This window comes from Podarcis pityusensis, assembly GCF_964106645.2.
Source record: "Podarcis pityusensis genome assembly, chromosome: 1".
Classification (NCBI taxonomy): Eukaryota; Metazoa; Chordata; class Lepidosauria; order Squamata; family Lacertidae; genus Podarcis; species Podarcis pityusensis.
The window spans coordinates 93,524,048-93,539,798 of record NC_138028.1 but is presented as its reverse complement, the minus strand read 5'-3'; the positions used below and the strand labels follow the sequence as shown (position 1 = coordinate 93,539,798).

At 42.4% G+C, this 15,751-nt stretch overlaps 1 protein-coding gene across 14 annotated transcripts in view; it reads right to left on the bottom strand.

Annotated features, from left to right (window-relative positions):
- KALRN (kalirin RhoGEF kinase) overlaps positions 1 to 15,751 on the bottom strand; it is a 509,101-nt gene that overhangs the window by 414,691 nt on the left and 78,659 nt on the right. For 8 of the 14 annotated variants that reach the window (XM_081004646.1, XM_081004656.1, XM_081004642.1 and 5 more), the window contains exon 2: positions 14,857 to 15,087. The exons of 4 other annotated variants lie outside the window; for them this stretch is intronic. In XM_081004646.1, coding sequence (XP_080860772.1) covers positions 14,857 to 15,087 — 231 coding nt within the window. The remainder of the gene's footprint in view (positions 1 to 14,856; positions 15,088 to 15,751) is intronic. 2 more of the 14 variants (XM_081004653.1, XM_081004655.1) reach the window with 1 other exon arrangement.

The window sequence follows — 15,751 nt, the reverse complement described above, 5'->3', positions numbered from 1 at the left end:
GAAATAGATTCAGCAGGGAGTATATGTTAATATGCTGGGGAAGCATACGGAAGAAAAGTCATATAAAACAAAACTACCATAACTAAGCCAATGTAGTCTGCTGATAGTGGACGATACCCTGAATTTGATAGGCTTTATTCAAATTGTATTTTTGTTTTTTGTTTCAAAGGAACTAATTTTCATATACAAAACTTGCCGATTTTAAAAAATATAATCTATATTTCTGTACATGCAGGACACCTAATGTAGCAGAATCACATACCTGGAAGAATCATAAGGCTGGAAAACCTATAGAGATTTAACAATATTGATCCCTGGTCTAACACAAAACCATTCATAAGGTAAACCTCTTCATTCAGAACTAATTCCCTATACAGATAGATTTGTTGATTTATTAACTGATGGGGCTTTTGAAGCAATGCATGTCAGTAAAATACTTCAAACACTCAAGCAACAAAGACAACAAACACACTAGAAGAAAGGCAATCTAGAATTTTAGGTCTGATATCTGTGGTAAGTGAACACTCATCTGAGGTCTATTTCAACTATAGCACCATTCAGTCCTCCCACAATGGCTGAATGTGTGCATCCCTATGGTTAAAGAAGCTTAACTATACTTAAGACTTATGTCTGAACTGACAGACCAGGACATCTAATGGGCTAAGAAGCAAAAATCAAAAGCTACAGTATGAGGTGAGCTTACAAACCAGAGAATGTACTAACTATGGTTTGTTGTGGTGTCCGAATTGACAAAGCAGAATTATCTGAACCACAGAAGTAAGAGTTCTGAAAGATGAAAGTAGATGGGAAAAGCAGCTTCACGCTATGGTTTACCTTAGATTATGGCTTTGGTTCTAAACTATGGTTAAGAATCTGGTTGGTGTGATATTTGAAGTGAGTCTCCTTCCTAATATTTAAATCTGCCCTACATTTCAAGTATTTCTTACTCTGGAGATGTCATGTTGAATTCTATGAATACAGATCAGGATTATTTAGGGTTGCTGTCCAGAAGGTGGGAGGGTTAGCTGGGATTAAGTAGCCATTGCTCATTTGAATATACAGGCATTCGTTTATACAAGCACTTGTATTTAAAACCAGCTCTTGGCTTCCACAAATATAGAATTGAGGGATGGGAGATGATACCATCTGGGAAACAAAAATACCAGCTGTGCCAATTTAGAAAAGGCCAGGTGGCAAACATAGGATTATACCAGAGTAAGAGGTTTGTGGGTTACAGTCAGACTATAATCCTATCCCACTGACCCAGTTGTTGCAGAATCAAGGATATTTTGCACATTCAGCATTGTGCAGACTTACATCCACACCTGAAAACACAGCAGTTTATACATATGGGCTTAATTTACGGCTATTTTCTAGCTCAGTTTCTGAATTTGACCTACTTATTAAGTAAGAAGGGCCAAGATCATTATCACAGAAAACCACAGTTTACAGTAATTGAGAAGAACAGAAAGTGATCAGTAAGTACAGAGCTGTAACAGAGTCATAAGTCTGGATACAGGCCCTGTTAAACTTGTTGCAACACTGCCAACCTATTCAGGCCAAAAAAGCATCAATGGAGGCCTTACATATGCCTTTTTCTGAAACCATAATTTCAAGAGCATTATTCTGACCAGGGACAGAAAATAGACTTTACAACAGAAATTAGACTCTAAAACACAGTAAGTGTTAACTCTGGGCCATTTCACATTTATGTGCCCATTACGCACATTTATGGCAGCCTTTGTAGTACTTGTAGCCAACCTCCACTTACTCATAGAAATATCCCATTCATTTATTTCAGAAACTCTAGGGGACATTCCCTGGACACACTGTCACTGATTTGAAAGCTGCCATCTTCTAAAAATGATATTTCAAAAGGAAAATTCCAGTGAAATAGCTCAATTAGAACTAATACCAAGGTTCGATTTTATTTGTTTGGGCATCAAGACAAATAATGGTTTTCCTGTTCCACTACGGGAAACTGTATTTTCTACATTCCATTGCCATTTAAATCCACTGTTTACTTTCTCTCATCTATACCTCCCAACAACACTTCGTGCATCTAATAAGGGGACTCTAGTCCATCAAATCTTATGGCACAATCAACTTGTCATTCTTTAAGTCTTGTTTTGTCAAGATAGTCATTACCAGTAGTTGTTGTTTTTTAACAGTCTTGTCCACAAACTGCCTCCAACGCATGCTTAACATTCCAGATGAGTTAATCACAGAAACACAGAATTGTAGAGTTGGAAGAGATCCCATGGGTCATCTAGTCCACCCCCTGCAATGCAGGAACCTCAGCTAAAGCATCCATGACAGATGGCCATCCAACCTCTGCTTAAAAACCTCCAAGGAAGGAGAGCCCACAACCTCCCGAAGGAGTCCTTTCCACTACTGAATAGTTCTTACCATCAGAAAGTTCTTCCTGGTGTTTAGTCGGAATCTTCTTTCTCTTAACTTGGTTTGAGTCCTACCCTCTGGAGCAGGAGAAAACAAGCTTGCTACATCCTCCATAAGACAGCCCTTTAGATTTTTGAAAGTGGCTATCATATCTCCTCTCAGTCTCCTCTTTTCCAGGCTAAACATACCCAGCTTTTTCAACTGTTCCTCATAAGGCTTGGTTTCCAGAACCTTGATCATCTTAGGCCCTCCTCTGCACATGTTCCAAATTGTTGATATCCTTCTTAAATTTGGGCACCCAAAACTGGACACAGTATTCCAGTTGTGATCTGACCAAGGCAGAACAGAGCAGTACTATTACTTCCCTTGATCAGGACACTATACTTCTGTTGATGTAGTTTAACAGAGCATTATCTTTTTTTTTTTTTTTTTTTTTGCTGCTGTATCATACTGTTGACTCATGTTAAGCTTGTGGTCTACTAAGTTCCCTATATCCTTTTCAAATGTACTACTGGCAAGACATGTGCCCCCCATCTTATAATGTTGCAGCTGGCTATTCCTATCTAAGTGCAAAATCTTACATTTGTCCCTATCGAAATTGGTTTTCTTAGTTTTGACCAAGGGCGGGGTATAAATAATAAATTATTGTTATTATTATACCTGGCTCCCTGTCCAGTGCCTACCTTTCTTTGCCTCCCCCAGACTACCTATCTGTCAGTTACCAACATTCTGCCTACCTGCCTTGCACATGGCTATGCTTCAGACAACTTGTCCTTAAACACATCAGTTTTGCTTCATCCTAATAGCATGGGGTGTGTGGTTAGGAAACTGGGTAATTAAAAGCATGTTTATACAAAACATGTTTATACAAAGTCAGGGGTAGCTCTCCAGATGTTGTGGACTGCATCTCCCATCAGCCCCAGCCAGGATGCCCAATAGCTAGGGATGGCAGCAGCTGTAGTCCACAACATCTGGATGGCACCATGTTGGCTAACTGTCCACTAAGAAATGTGCTTTGGACTGCAGCCATTGAGGCAGCAAAGTTCCATTTTAATTTAAATCATTTTATGAAAAGGTAGTCATTGTTACATGTAAGCTCAAATACATCCATTGCAGAAAAGATCTCCATACTTGGTAGTGAGCCACATTTAATCATTTCATTTTCTAACTAAATTTAAAACAGACTCCCTAAGTAATAAAAAAAGACAGACTTGATTGTTTGGAATTTTAGCATGTGGCTGACATCCCAAATATGTAGGAATGGTCATGTTCACCACTGTTGGTCTAGTCTATTTGGCAGGAAAGCTGCTGTTCCACGTTCCACATGCCACAGAGTATTCAGCGTTACCACCTCACATTTCTGTTCATCGCTTACGTATAAATATATTCCCTATAGGAAGAAATCCTCAAATGATTAGTTGTTTTCAATTCTCAGTCATAGACTCAGAAAGTACTGTAATCCCAGTTCTGCTTTATGAACTGGCGATCAAAAAATGTGAATAATACATAGCTGCTTGCTGACTGAACCCCTATTTTTTTCAGGCTTCTGTTTTCCAAACTCTGGGTCAATTAGGACTGCTTCATACAACTATTTTTAATAAAGTGTAATAATTACCATATGGTGCCCATTCTGCTTATCCAAAGTTTGTGCTGTAAAGTGATCTAGTTAAAAAGTGCCTCCTCATGATAAAATGACAAATATCACAACCCTGACTTCCAGTAGCAGAGATCCAGTAGCAGTGGACAGAGAGGAGGGGGCAGTGGTGCTTATGCTTAGAAGGAACTAGGCTCAAGACTCACAACTGAGTCTAAACCCAACACCCAGGAATCCACTGAGCTTCAGCTCTCCAGTCTGGACCCCCAGAGACTGCAGTCATCAAGTCTGGATCCATCAACAAGTGGCATCCTCACCCCCACATCCACTCCCTCTGCAGAGGCAGCTTGCCAGGCCAGGCAGTGTGCAACACCATGGAATGCTATAGTCCAGGCCAGAAAGCTGCCCCTTTAAGGTTCTGCTTAAACTTTCTTCTCAATGAATAGGTGAGCTTGTGCTACCTCAGATGGCAGAATATTATTGGGGGGGGGGATACTTTTTTTCCAAACCAAAATAAAAAAACTAACAAAAGATTTTTTTAAAAACCTAACATGTCTGAGGAAAGGGATCTAACCCAGCCCTCCCTCTGCTATGCTAGCTTTTTTATGTGCAGGTAATATTTTAATAAGGGACACAGGTGGTGCTGTGGGTTAAACCACAGAGCCTAGGGCTTGTCGATCAGAAGGTCGGCGGTTCGAATCCCCGCGATGGGGTGAGCTCCCGTTGCTCGGTCCCTGCTCCTGCCAACCTAGCAGTTCGAAAGCACGTCAAAGTGCAACTAGATAAATAGGTATCACTCCAGCAGGGAACGGCGTTTCCGTGCGCTGCTCTGGTTCACCAGAAGCGGCTTAGTCATGCTGGCCACATGACCCAGAAGCTGTACGCCAGCTCCCTCGGCCAATAAAGTGAGATGAGCGCCGCAACCCCAGAGTCGGCCATGACTGGACCTAATGGTCAGGGGTCCCTTTACCTTTACCTAATATTTTTATGGAGAATCACTGACTCAAGTGTCCACTTGCTGTCTGAAGTGGAAGTTTCCAGACACAGGTATACTATCTCAGCAAGTATTACGTTTCCTTCCAGCTAGTTCCTGAAGTTGCTTTCACTCAACAACCAGGTCCAATTCATTCCCAAGGTCTAGGGTGGGGATGAGAAGCGATCATGAGAACGGAAATTGGCAAGAGGGCATGTTGGGGAGTTGAGGTTGCCCATTAACTCCCAACTCCCTTTTCGAAGCAGCCCTGGCCAAGACCAGCTGATTACAAAGGGCTTATGCAAATTGACCTCTTGGATAATGAGATCAGTAAAAACTGTACAGAGAACAGAATGATTCAATACTGAAACTTTTTTTTTAGGGTTGGTTTGGAAAAGAGAAAGTAGCTGTGCTCTATGAATGTGGCCCACTTTGAACTGAATTTTCACAGAATGTGGTTATTTGGAAACAGATGCCTATCAGTGCAACAAATAAACAAACAAATTTCATACCAAGCATGCAGACGGGAAATATGAAAGGCAGGCAGGCTCCACAAAAGCTGATGTCAGAAAGTCACGATCCTTTTTCGTGCCAGAAAATAACTTTTGACAAGACTATTATACCAGCCAGCATTAAGGATAAAGCAAAAGGAAGTCATCTGATAACCGCATAATAAAAGTGTCTCTATTAACACAGGGTCACAACCCTGATGTAGCCGATCTTTTGTGCGTTCTTCTGCCTGGAGGACTCAAATTTGCCAACAGCTGTTCCAAAAGCCGCACAAGGGTTAAAGGGGGCCAAAGACACTGCAATAAAAGAGAGTTAACCATTTTGATTTAATTTGCAACTTGCAGAAGCGGTGCTTTCGGCAATAACACAGTGTTCTGGATACCTCCTGTGTAGCTGCTAAAAGAAAACATGAAGAGACAATCTATGCCACAACGATCACGACATTCTGTTTTGATACGGATCAGGTTTCTCCTCTGCAAACAGAAGAAGGCATCCAATGGATTGCAGACATGTTTTAAGGACTTCACGCCTCTGCCTGCCTAGTATCAGAATTTTATTCTTACGATCCTAACAAGATGTGGCGACAGCTACTTCCTTAGACAGCTTTTTAAAAGGATTAACCAGGGTGGGCAGCCCACACCCCATGGCCTAATTTCATGTGGGTTGCAATGACCGGGTGGCAGGGGAAACAGGGGGAAAGGGGCTGGTAGAAAGATATAGAAGGTGTCCACTTTCAGCTCAGAAAACCACCCCCACTGCCAGTATGCTAGCCTGGCACTTTGTCCCTAAAGGAATGCATCCCTTAACAGAAAAAAGAAGTTGCCCACTCATGGGTTAGATAAGCCATACAATAAGTTGTATTGACTGATAGAATGAAATGAAATCAATAACTGTGTGTTCTTACACACCTGTACATGCTCAGAAGTAACCCAACTGATTCCAGCAGGGCTGGCTCCCAGATAAGTAAGTATGCTTAGAATTGTAGATTTACTTTTTCTAATAAGATCAGATCAGTTCAAATCCTAGAAGGCGATGGCCTAAAATATGAAGAGAACAGTACAACCTGAAAGCATTGTACTAGCCTTCCATACTAATGTTGTTGTTGTTTTAAAAGGAATGGTTTCCTAAGAAAAACTAGAGATCCTGTTATTTATACACCATGTTTTCCATATGTGCATGTCAAGAGGAAAGCCCTTACTCAGAAAATCAGACCACTGTGAGGTTCATGTGGTGTTTTAACTATTAATCCCGATACTCTTTCTAGCCAATAAAGGCATTTCTCCCCCCCCCCCATCTTGGGGAGGGATGGGTGGGTGTTTCTCACGTCCCAGCTCCTGACAATTTATTATTTTCTATATAAACTGTACAACCAAGTCCAAGCATTCCATGTAATAAAGAGATACAGCTTTCCTGGACCATCTTTTGGCTCCACCTTACAAAAGAACATTACAGCCTCCCACCAAGAGTACATAATTGTTCCCACTTAAACAGCAACATGTGCTTCAAGATCTTGATGATAAATAACTGAAAGAGGAAATAGCCTTTTTATCGTGTGTGGGAAAGCATCCAACCACCAAATAATGTTTTTTTAAAAAAATCTGGCGAAGTAAAAGAAGAAGAAAATGGTGGGATGCAGTTGAGGTCCTTGTTCTCACAGAAAGTAGTTTGATCTAGCAAAAGAGACTGCTAGCTGCAGCCTACACCCACCCACCCACACCCACACCACCTTCCACTTTGTTCTGGAGGGTCCCCCAACTCTCTAGAGCTGATTTTAGGGGGAAGGTGGAAATAGGCAGAGATCTCATTCTCTCTCCTGTTAGCTTTCACTTCCACTCCAGCAGCAGCCATTCTGTGCGTGCAACAGTGCCAGATTCCACCCAGATCATTTCATAAGAGAATTATTTTGGTTCCCATTTTCGGCAGTGTATACGTGCTGCAAAGCACAGTGACTCGGCACCTCTGTATATATCTCATGTATTTGCTGGGACCTCGTTCAGCATCAAGGCCAGCTAACCTGGACCAGGACCAGCGACCTGTGTCAATCTATGTGATGCCAATAATAGCAGAACGGTGTTATTGAGGGCATGATTGTCCTTGTCCCCAAGCATGTATCTGGCTATGGGTTACCCTACTGCTGCTTAAGCTGTATCCAAGGGTGTCATTCCGCCTCTCCTTGAAAAGGGGCCAGCTTATGGTAGAAGGGCATGGTTTTCTTCCTGAGTCTGAATCAGCTGCTGCTGACGTACAGGGTTCAAGAAGACATAGGGAGGGAACTGCAGGTGGTTTGAAACAGAATTCAATTTTAAAGATGTAAATTAGTCTTGTTAATCATTTTCCATATAAAAGTAACGTTTTTACTGCCCGTACTGGGATCTAATATATATAGGGAACCAACCAGCCAGAGCTGGGCTATGGATAGATTAGACTGCTGAGCCAGCCCTGTTTAAGGAACTGGCAGTGAGAGCTCATTGTGGATTTTACGTTTTCCATCCATTCCTTTCTCTATGCTGTGGCAGTCTTCAGAGAGGAAGTAACAGTTGTAACCAAGGTTTGTCAACTGAGACATCACACCAAACATGCTTTTTATTCTGGTGTTCCAGCCAGTCACAAGCTACTGTTTGTCAACCTGGATATACTGCCAAGCTTAATAAACTAAGGTTTGGCATGATACATTATTTTAGCCTGCATGAATGTGACCAGAAGATGTAGGACAATTTGAGGCAAAACAGACAGCAGTGGGACTTTTTTCAAAATAGGAGCAATGACATCATCTGCTAGAGTGCCAGTGGCGGACCTTGGCAACCAAATGAGCTGATAATAAGGCTTTCAAGTTTTACAATTGTTTGTGGCAGATTAGTATGGAGGTAGTCAGAGAAGAAGGCAAGCTCACTATACAAGGGCGATCAGCAGGTCCTGATAAATTGGACATTATGCTATAGACTACTGCTTTTACTCTCTCTCTCTCTCTCTCTCTCTCTCTCTGTGTGTGTGTGTGTGTCATATAGATATAAAAAATGGTAAAGGCCCCCTGACAGTTAAGTCCAGTCGCGAACGACTCTGGGGTTGCGGCGCTCATCTCGCTTTACTGGCCGAGGGAGCCAACGTTTGTCTGCAGTTTTTCCGGGTCATGTGGCCAGCATGACTAAGTCGCTTCTGGCGAAACCAGAGCAGCACACCGAAATGCCGTTTACCTTCCTGCCGGAGCAGTACCTATTTATCTACTTGCACTTTTGACATGCTTTCGAACTGCTAGGTTGGCAGGGGCTGGGATTGAGCAACGGGAGCTCACCCCGTTGCGGGGATTCGAACCGCCGACCTTCCGATCATATAGCTATAGGCACACACAAATAACACAGCTCCCTGCATTTTTGCTCACCTTTGGTAGCAGGGTTGTGGGGCTATTGGGACAGCACCTGCACTTCAAAAATTTCCATGACACCACTGAAAACAGGGTGGGGGGACAAACACTTCCCCCGCCATACTCATAGGGGCAAAACAACACTCGTCATGAAAGCAGGCAAGCTCTGTAGAATTAAAATCTCAAGCTTCACATAACAGTGCTGATACTATTATTTTCAAGCCTGCAAAAACTAGGAAAGATTACTTGCCTTTATCGTGGGAGCAGAAGGTGGCCCATAGCCGCTGCTTTATATACAACATGAAAAGGGAAGGGGATCCAGAAGCTGGGCTAAGAGCCTTTCTGATTGCCCTCTCCTTCCTTACCAACACGGTTTAAGTTGCAGTCCTCAGTAAGGATCTGGGTGCCTTTCAGATGTAAATATTTTACAAGAGGATACCATATGGGAGACGCAACTGTTTGTTTTTATTAGCAAAAAGAAAATCAATCTCTTCACTTTGTACAGAGGTTTTATGGACGCCTGGTCTACAGCTCTCTGCCAATATTTAAATTACCTTAGCTCGGATTAACCTCTAAAAACTGCTGTAACTAAAGATGGCCTCTAACTATCGAGCATAATTTAAAGATGGCATAAAAGGAAAGCAAGGCTGCATGACACTGGTGTTATCAAGTATACCTTATGTGATGTTTGAATGAAAACAAAGGCTAAGCTAAGGGAGGAACGTTTGAGTTGCCTAATCAGCCATGATTGCATTTGAATATTTACATAAGAAATACTGTGTCTGGTAGAAGTTAATCATCAATATCTGTGTTAAAATCACAGAAGGGCAAATATAATCCCAATTGCTCCATGAACAGAACCAGTTTCCTGTATTACCCAGAATCCAATAATATTTAATACTTCTCTTGTAGGGTTCATCCTTAGTGTATTTTTCTTAAAGATGTGTTTGATTTGGTATTGTGCTGGCTTCATGGTTTTTCCTGCACTGTGATTTTTGCCAATGTCTGCTTTTGTGATTCGCTGTCCCCTGCATGAAGCAGGGAGCTGGCAGAGTTAACAGGGGCTGCAGGAAACAAGAGAAGCCTGGGCTGGCTTCTGTTGAATGGTTTCTTTAAATGTAAAGGTTCATCACTGTTCCACCCGATGTGTATGTCTTTAAGGGGCCAAAGCAAGGGCCAGAGCAAGATAACGAGACCCAGCTTTACAGTTGTGAAACATAGCAGGTGCTGCCGAGTTGTACTGATTAAGCTGTGTTGGCAATTGGGTGTAGTATATAAGGAGCAGCACCTAGACTTCCGGGTTGGCGCCATCGCCGAATGGCGGACTCCCTCCGAGCTCCGGAGGGAGTCGGCTCGGCAGGGGCTGGGTCCTACCGCGCCGGCGACGCGGGGACCCTTAAAAACCACGGGCACGGGGCCCGTGGACATGGGGACTCGGCTGGTACCGTCAGCGCCCTCCCGACTCGTGAAGGAGCCTTTTTAAAGGCTACGGATCGGGTGCCTGGGAGTGGCGTGGTACTTTGAGTCTATTGCTTCCCCTGCCCAGCGCAGCCGCATGCCATTCGTCGGAGAGCGCTGGCTTCTTCCATTTGAAATTCGGACATTTAACAAAAACCCGTGAGTAATTGGGTAACCGGGTACAAAAGGAGGGGGAAAAAAAGGAATTTTTTTTCGGATTTGGCACGAGCGGGGGGGATCTAAAAAGGAAGTCAGTCCCCTCCCTGATTGTAAACATGCTAAAACAAGGACTGAGAAACCAAGATCAATTCAGAAGTTTATTGTTGATTAAAAATACCAAATTCCACGATGGAATCATTACAAGAATTGTGCTGGAGGAGAGTCGAGGGTGAGAGGGAAAAGGCAACCCCCCCCCCGGGAACCGGGGCGATTCAGAGAACCTGGCGGAGAGAGATGGAGAGTTTGACAGCTGTCAAAGTAGCTGTCAAATCTTGAGAATATAAAGAGGACTTTGCTACAAGTATTTTGCTGGTTAATTTTGATACAATTGGATATAAATATGGATACAAAATGTCGGGTGGAAAAAGAAACAACAATTTGACTTTTGGATGAGAGGACACAAAGTTATTGCAATCCCTCTAGAGGGGCTTTGGGACATTACAAGCGGCGTATATGGAAAACTACTCTGGGATGTGTATTACTGGTCTTAGCTCCTGGGAAAGTAGCAAAACTGAAATATTTGTTTTGTCTACAGAGGTGACAACACAATAGAATCTTTCTATTTAAGTAAGCTCCTGAATAACAAACCTCTGTAGAGATACTAGATTTCAGAATAAGAATGGTTTTGCAGCTGAACAAGACAGAAACCTGAGAAAGTAAGAAACAAAAGAGTAAAGGACCAACTACGCCACGGCAAGAACAATGGGAGGAGTAACAATGATCAAGGGAAATTAAAGGCCTCGATTAGACTGGACTTTTGAAATTACACATCATCAAAACAAGTAAATTTATAAAAAACCGGCAAGATGATTTGAGAAAGTTTGGCTGTGGACTTGAGACCTCCAGGCCGACAACATACAGACTGATGGACATAGGGAATCTAAACCGGGGAAGGGAGGGGGAATTCTAGAATCCAAAGGCTATGTAATCAACTTCTGGAACCTTCTTCTATTTTCTATCTTTTAAATTTTTTTTTTATATATAACTTTGGTATTTTGATTTAACAAGTTTTGGAAAAAAAAAAGAAAAGGGGGAATTCGTGGAAGGAAGCGGGGTAGATTTTGGGGAAAAAAATCTTTGTTCTATTTTGTTAAAGGTGAGGAGTGATGTTAAGATTGTAATTTAAATTGGTTATTAGGCATAACATATTAGGTTAAATTGGGAATGAGAACTTGTGGAACCAACGTAGGGAAAGGGGAATACAGTCGGGAGGGGAAGGAGGGAGTCCCAGAAAGAAGGTTATGAAAATAAGGGTTTAAAATTGGTCTTTTTTCTTTCTTTTCTCTCTTTATCTTTTCTATCTTCTTTATTCTGTTATTATTGGAAATTTTAATAAATATGATTAAAAAAAAAAAAAAATATAAGGAGCAGCACCTAGCTCTCCCATTTCCCTGGGGGATGGGTTGGTGGTTGGGTCTGGTTTGTTTGTTTGTTAATGTATTTAGTGTAAAAGGAGTTTTTGTTTTTCTTATTAAAACCTTGTTTAAATTATTTTTGAGTCCCTTTTTAATGCATGGTCTCCCCAGCAAGCTCTCTGCAGCGCTACCATACTGCAAAAAGCCAACAGCTTCATGGTTTTCCCCATGGTTTTTTGCATCTCTCTCTCTCTCTCTCTCTCTCTCTCTCTCTCTCTCACACACACACACACACACACACACAAAGATTCACAATATATTGCCAGGTCAAAAATTATGAAACCAATATCACAATATGGACTTCAAACCGATTTTGGACAATATATCGATATATTGCCCAGCCCAAGTGAAGAGTGAGGGGATGCAGCAAACTCATCTACACTAAAGGCAGGAATGCCAAGGAGGATGTGAACAAGAATATTTGATCTCATCTTTTGCGCTTCCCCCTCCCCTTTCCCTCAGACACAGAAAACCTTTTAATGGAAGAATATTTTACATAATACACACACACTTTTTCTCACCTGAAATGGTACTGTCCAATAAAAAGTTTTTTCTCTTGCTTCTACTTAAATTCAAAAACTCATATTGGGCTGGTTGCAGCACAAGTTGTATTCTTAGTGAGAGTTCACTGAAGCAATTCCCCATATGGAAAGTGTTACCATTGGAATAAAAAGGCATGTGAATTTTGCAGACAATATCTGTGAGCAGGAGCTGACAGAAATCTAGTATCCCACTACGGATGAGCAGATGTCCCCTTCTGTTATTGTTTTGTGGGTTGGATCTGGCTCATGTTCCACTCCACCTGCCTTCCTATTTTAACTTGGAGAATTTCTAAAATCAATTTTGGAATTGATACATGCCCAGTTTGCTGCACTTTACAGTCCCCATGCAGTCATACCAAGATTCCCTTTTGGTTCAGTTTTTAATTAATGCACATATGTGCTTGTGTACTTTGATAATCAATAACGATGGGGAGAGATGTGGCTGAAGACTGAAGCAAACTGCAGATGCACAGCATATTTAGACAAGGTACAGAAATAAAACAAAAGAGAGAGAAGAACTGCAAATCGCTAATGTGTCAGTGCCACTCTGCAAACAAGATCAGATTATTCGGTACCCCGAAATATACGGAGAAATTCAAATAGGGGGAATTTACTAAGCATCCCTATACCCTATCCAAATAATCTTCCTGCTACGTTGATGTGGATTTTTCATGTCAATGCCCACAAATCATTCCAACATTCACGATTAAAAACATGAAGAAAGAACAAGCTCTAACTATGAAGTGCTTTCCCCCTACTGCCAGCCCCACAAGCTCGGGGGGCAGCGGGAAGGCTGCGCGCAGCCTTTGCACTGCTCCCTGACCTGGTCTTTGAGGCTGACGGTGGGAGAAAGCAGCGCTTCCCCCCACTGCCAGCCCCACAAGCTCGGGGGCAGCGGGAAGGCTGCGTGCAGTGCTTCCCCCGCCAGTAGCGTTTCCCCCTGCCAGTCCCAAAGAGCAGGTCAAAAGGAACCTGAAGGGGCGCTGAGCAGAGAGGAGGAGAATTTTTTTTCTTGTTCTCCCCCTCTAAAACAAGGTGCGTCCTATGGTCGGGTGCATCCTATAGAGCAAAAAATACGGTATACTGACTTCATTCAGTGGAATCCAAGGATGCCCTATTATATGAGGCATGGCAAAGTGGCTTCAGGCACCAGATTATAGAGTGACCAGCATTTCCCTACCCCAAATGTTATTTTAAAACTGAAGTTTATGCCCAAAGAAGGGTGGGCCTGCTACTAACTTTTTAGAACAACCTCTCCCAACCTGGTGCCTCCCAGAGTTTTGCACTACAACTCCTATCTGCTCCAACCAGCATGGCCAATACTCATGAATGAAGGGAGTTGCAGCCCAAGCCATATAAAAAGCATCAAGTTGATGAAACCTATCTTGGCAGAATGTCTAAGGGAGGGGTAGGCAACCTAAGACCTGTGAGCCGGATGCAGCCCAATCACCTTCTCAATCCAGCCTGCGGATGGTCTGGGAATCAGTGTGTTTTTACATGAGTAGAATGTTTCCTTTTATTTAAAATGCATCTCTGGCTTATTTGTGGGGCATAGGAATTTGTTTATTTCCCCCCCCCCAAAAAAAAATACAGTCCAGCCCACCACATGGTCTGAGGGATGGTGGACTGGCCCATGGGTGAAAAAGGTTGCTGACCCATGGTCTAAGGCCAACATTCAGTGGTAGTTACTTTCATAATTGAAGCTTAGGATTGGGGTACAAAATGCTCTTTGGCATGAGCTATCCGACTACGAGTATTTAATATACATGGGAATTTTTCAGTGGAACAGAAGCCAACAAAGGCAATTATAATTTCCACTCACAGACAAGTAAGCACACAAGTTTCAAGAAACGGCTTCAGGCCCTGAAGAACTAAGTTCCTTCTATGCTAGCCTCTTTATGCCAAGAAAAAGACTACAAATCTGTTTGTGGAGATGGTGGAGACAATACACTAGGCAAGCACTAGAAGCTTCTCTTTTCTGGTAATAAAAGTATAACACTATAAATTAAATCCTGATTAAATCCCTGAGGCCTAGAACAGCTACAGTAACTCAAAGGCACTCAATGGACACTAGCTTGACTAAAACTCACATATTCACATCCAAGTCTAACACTATTCATTGGACCACATTTTGTCTTTCACAACTTCGGGTCATACCAAGTTTCTCTCCATTATATTGTAAACATAATTATCCAGATAAAAGTTTATCTGGACACAGGCGGGAAAGAGTTTATGTCCAACTTTTCAACACGGTCTTGAGTTTTTACTGTGTTCTTATTGTCAGGTTTGTCATCAGCTCCTAACTGCAAAGGGCAGGGGGAAAACTAAACCCTCACAGGGGACTCTCTCCATCCCTGGGGCACTTTGAAGTCCAAATGGTGGCTGACCTTGTTTTGGATTCTCAGGCCTCACCCGAGGGTGCCAACTGGAAAGATGTTCAGGTTTTGTAGTCTTCCCTGTTTGGAATACCTCTCTGGAAGTTGCTTCCCCCAGTTGTTTGTCTTGGCTTCTGGTATGGGAGACCTCCACCAGTTGTGGCAGTCTGGGCTCGGCAGGGCTTCTGCTGCAGCTTCTTCTGCTCTCTCGCCTTTGGGGCTTGCTGCTCTCTTCCCTGGCTGCTGAGGAAGCACAGGTGAGTCAAAGCTTCTCCCTCCCTCTTTCAGCTTACTTTCACATTGTCCTCCTCTCATTCTGCTTTTTGCTTTCTTTCTTTTAGAGGCAAATCCTGGTGAGCTGATTAATGGGCCAAACCACTGCAAACCTTAGTAGTAGTAATAATATTAATAATGGAAGAAGACACCTGATTAATTAAGAGGAACCATTATTTCTCAAATTTAGAGCCAGCTACAACTTATATTTCTTTCCCCTCATATTGTTCAATTGATTAGATGAGTCATTGAAGTTACATCTAGGCTTTCAATTCTTTGCTCTAGGATGTTTTGATAGCTTTTCCCCGCACAATCTTAGCTACCAAGCCTTCACAGAACAGTATGTGTGTGTGACACGCGCGCGCACGCGCGCGCACACACACACGCACACACATTCTAAGTGCTAGCAGCAACATTTGAGGAAACTGGTATTTGATGTTTTTCAAGCCCTGCTGCAGTTTTCCCATATTACTACATATTTTTATATTTTATTCTGTTTTGGTTGAGCCTGTCAATAATGGTAGGTAGAAGTTTGGGAACGTTGATTCAGCTTTATGAGGGAATATATCCCATCTATCATAGCCAGAAATAGTCTCATAACCCAGTTGTGGATGATTTTATTAGTTGCATGGAT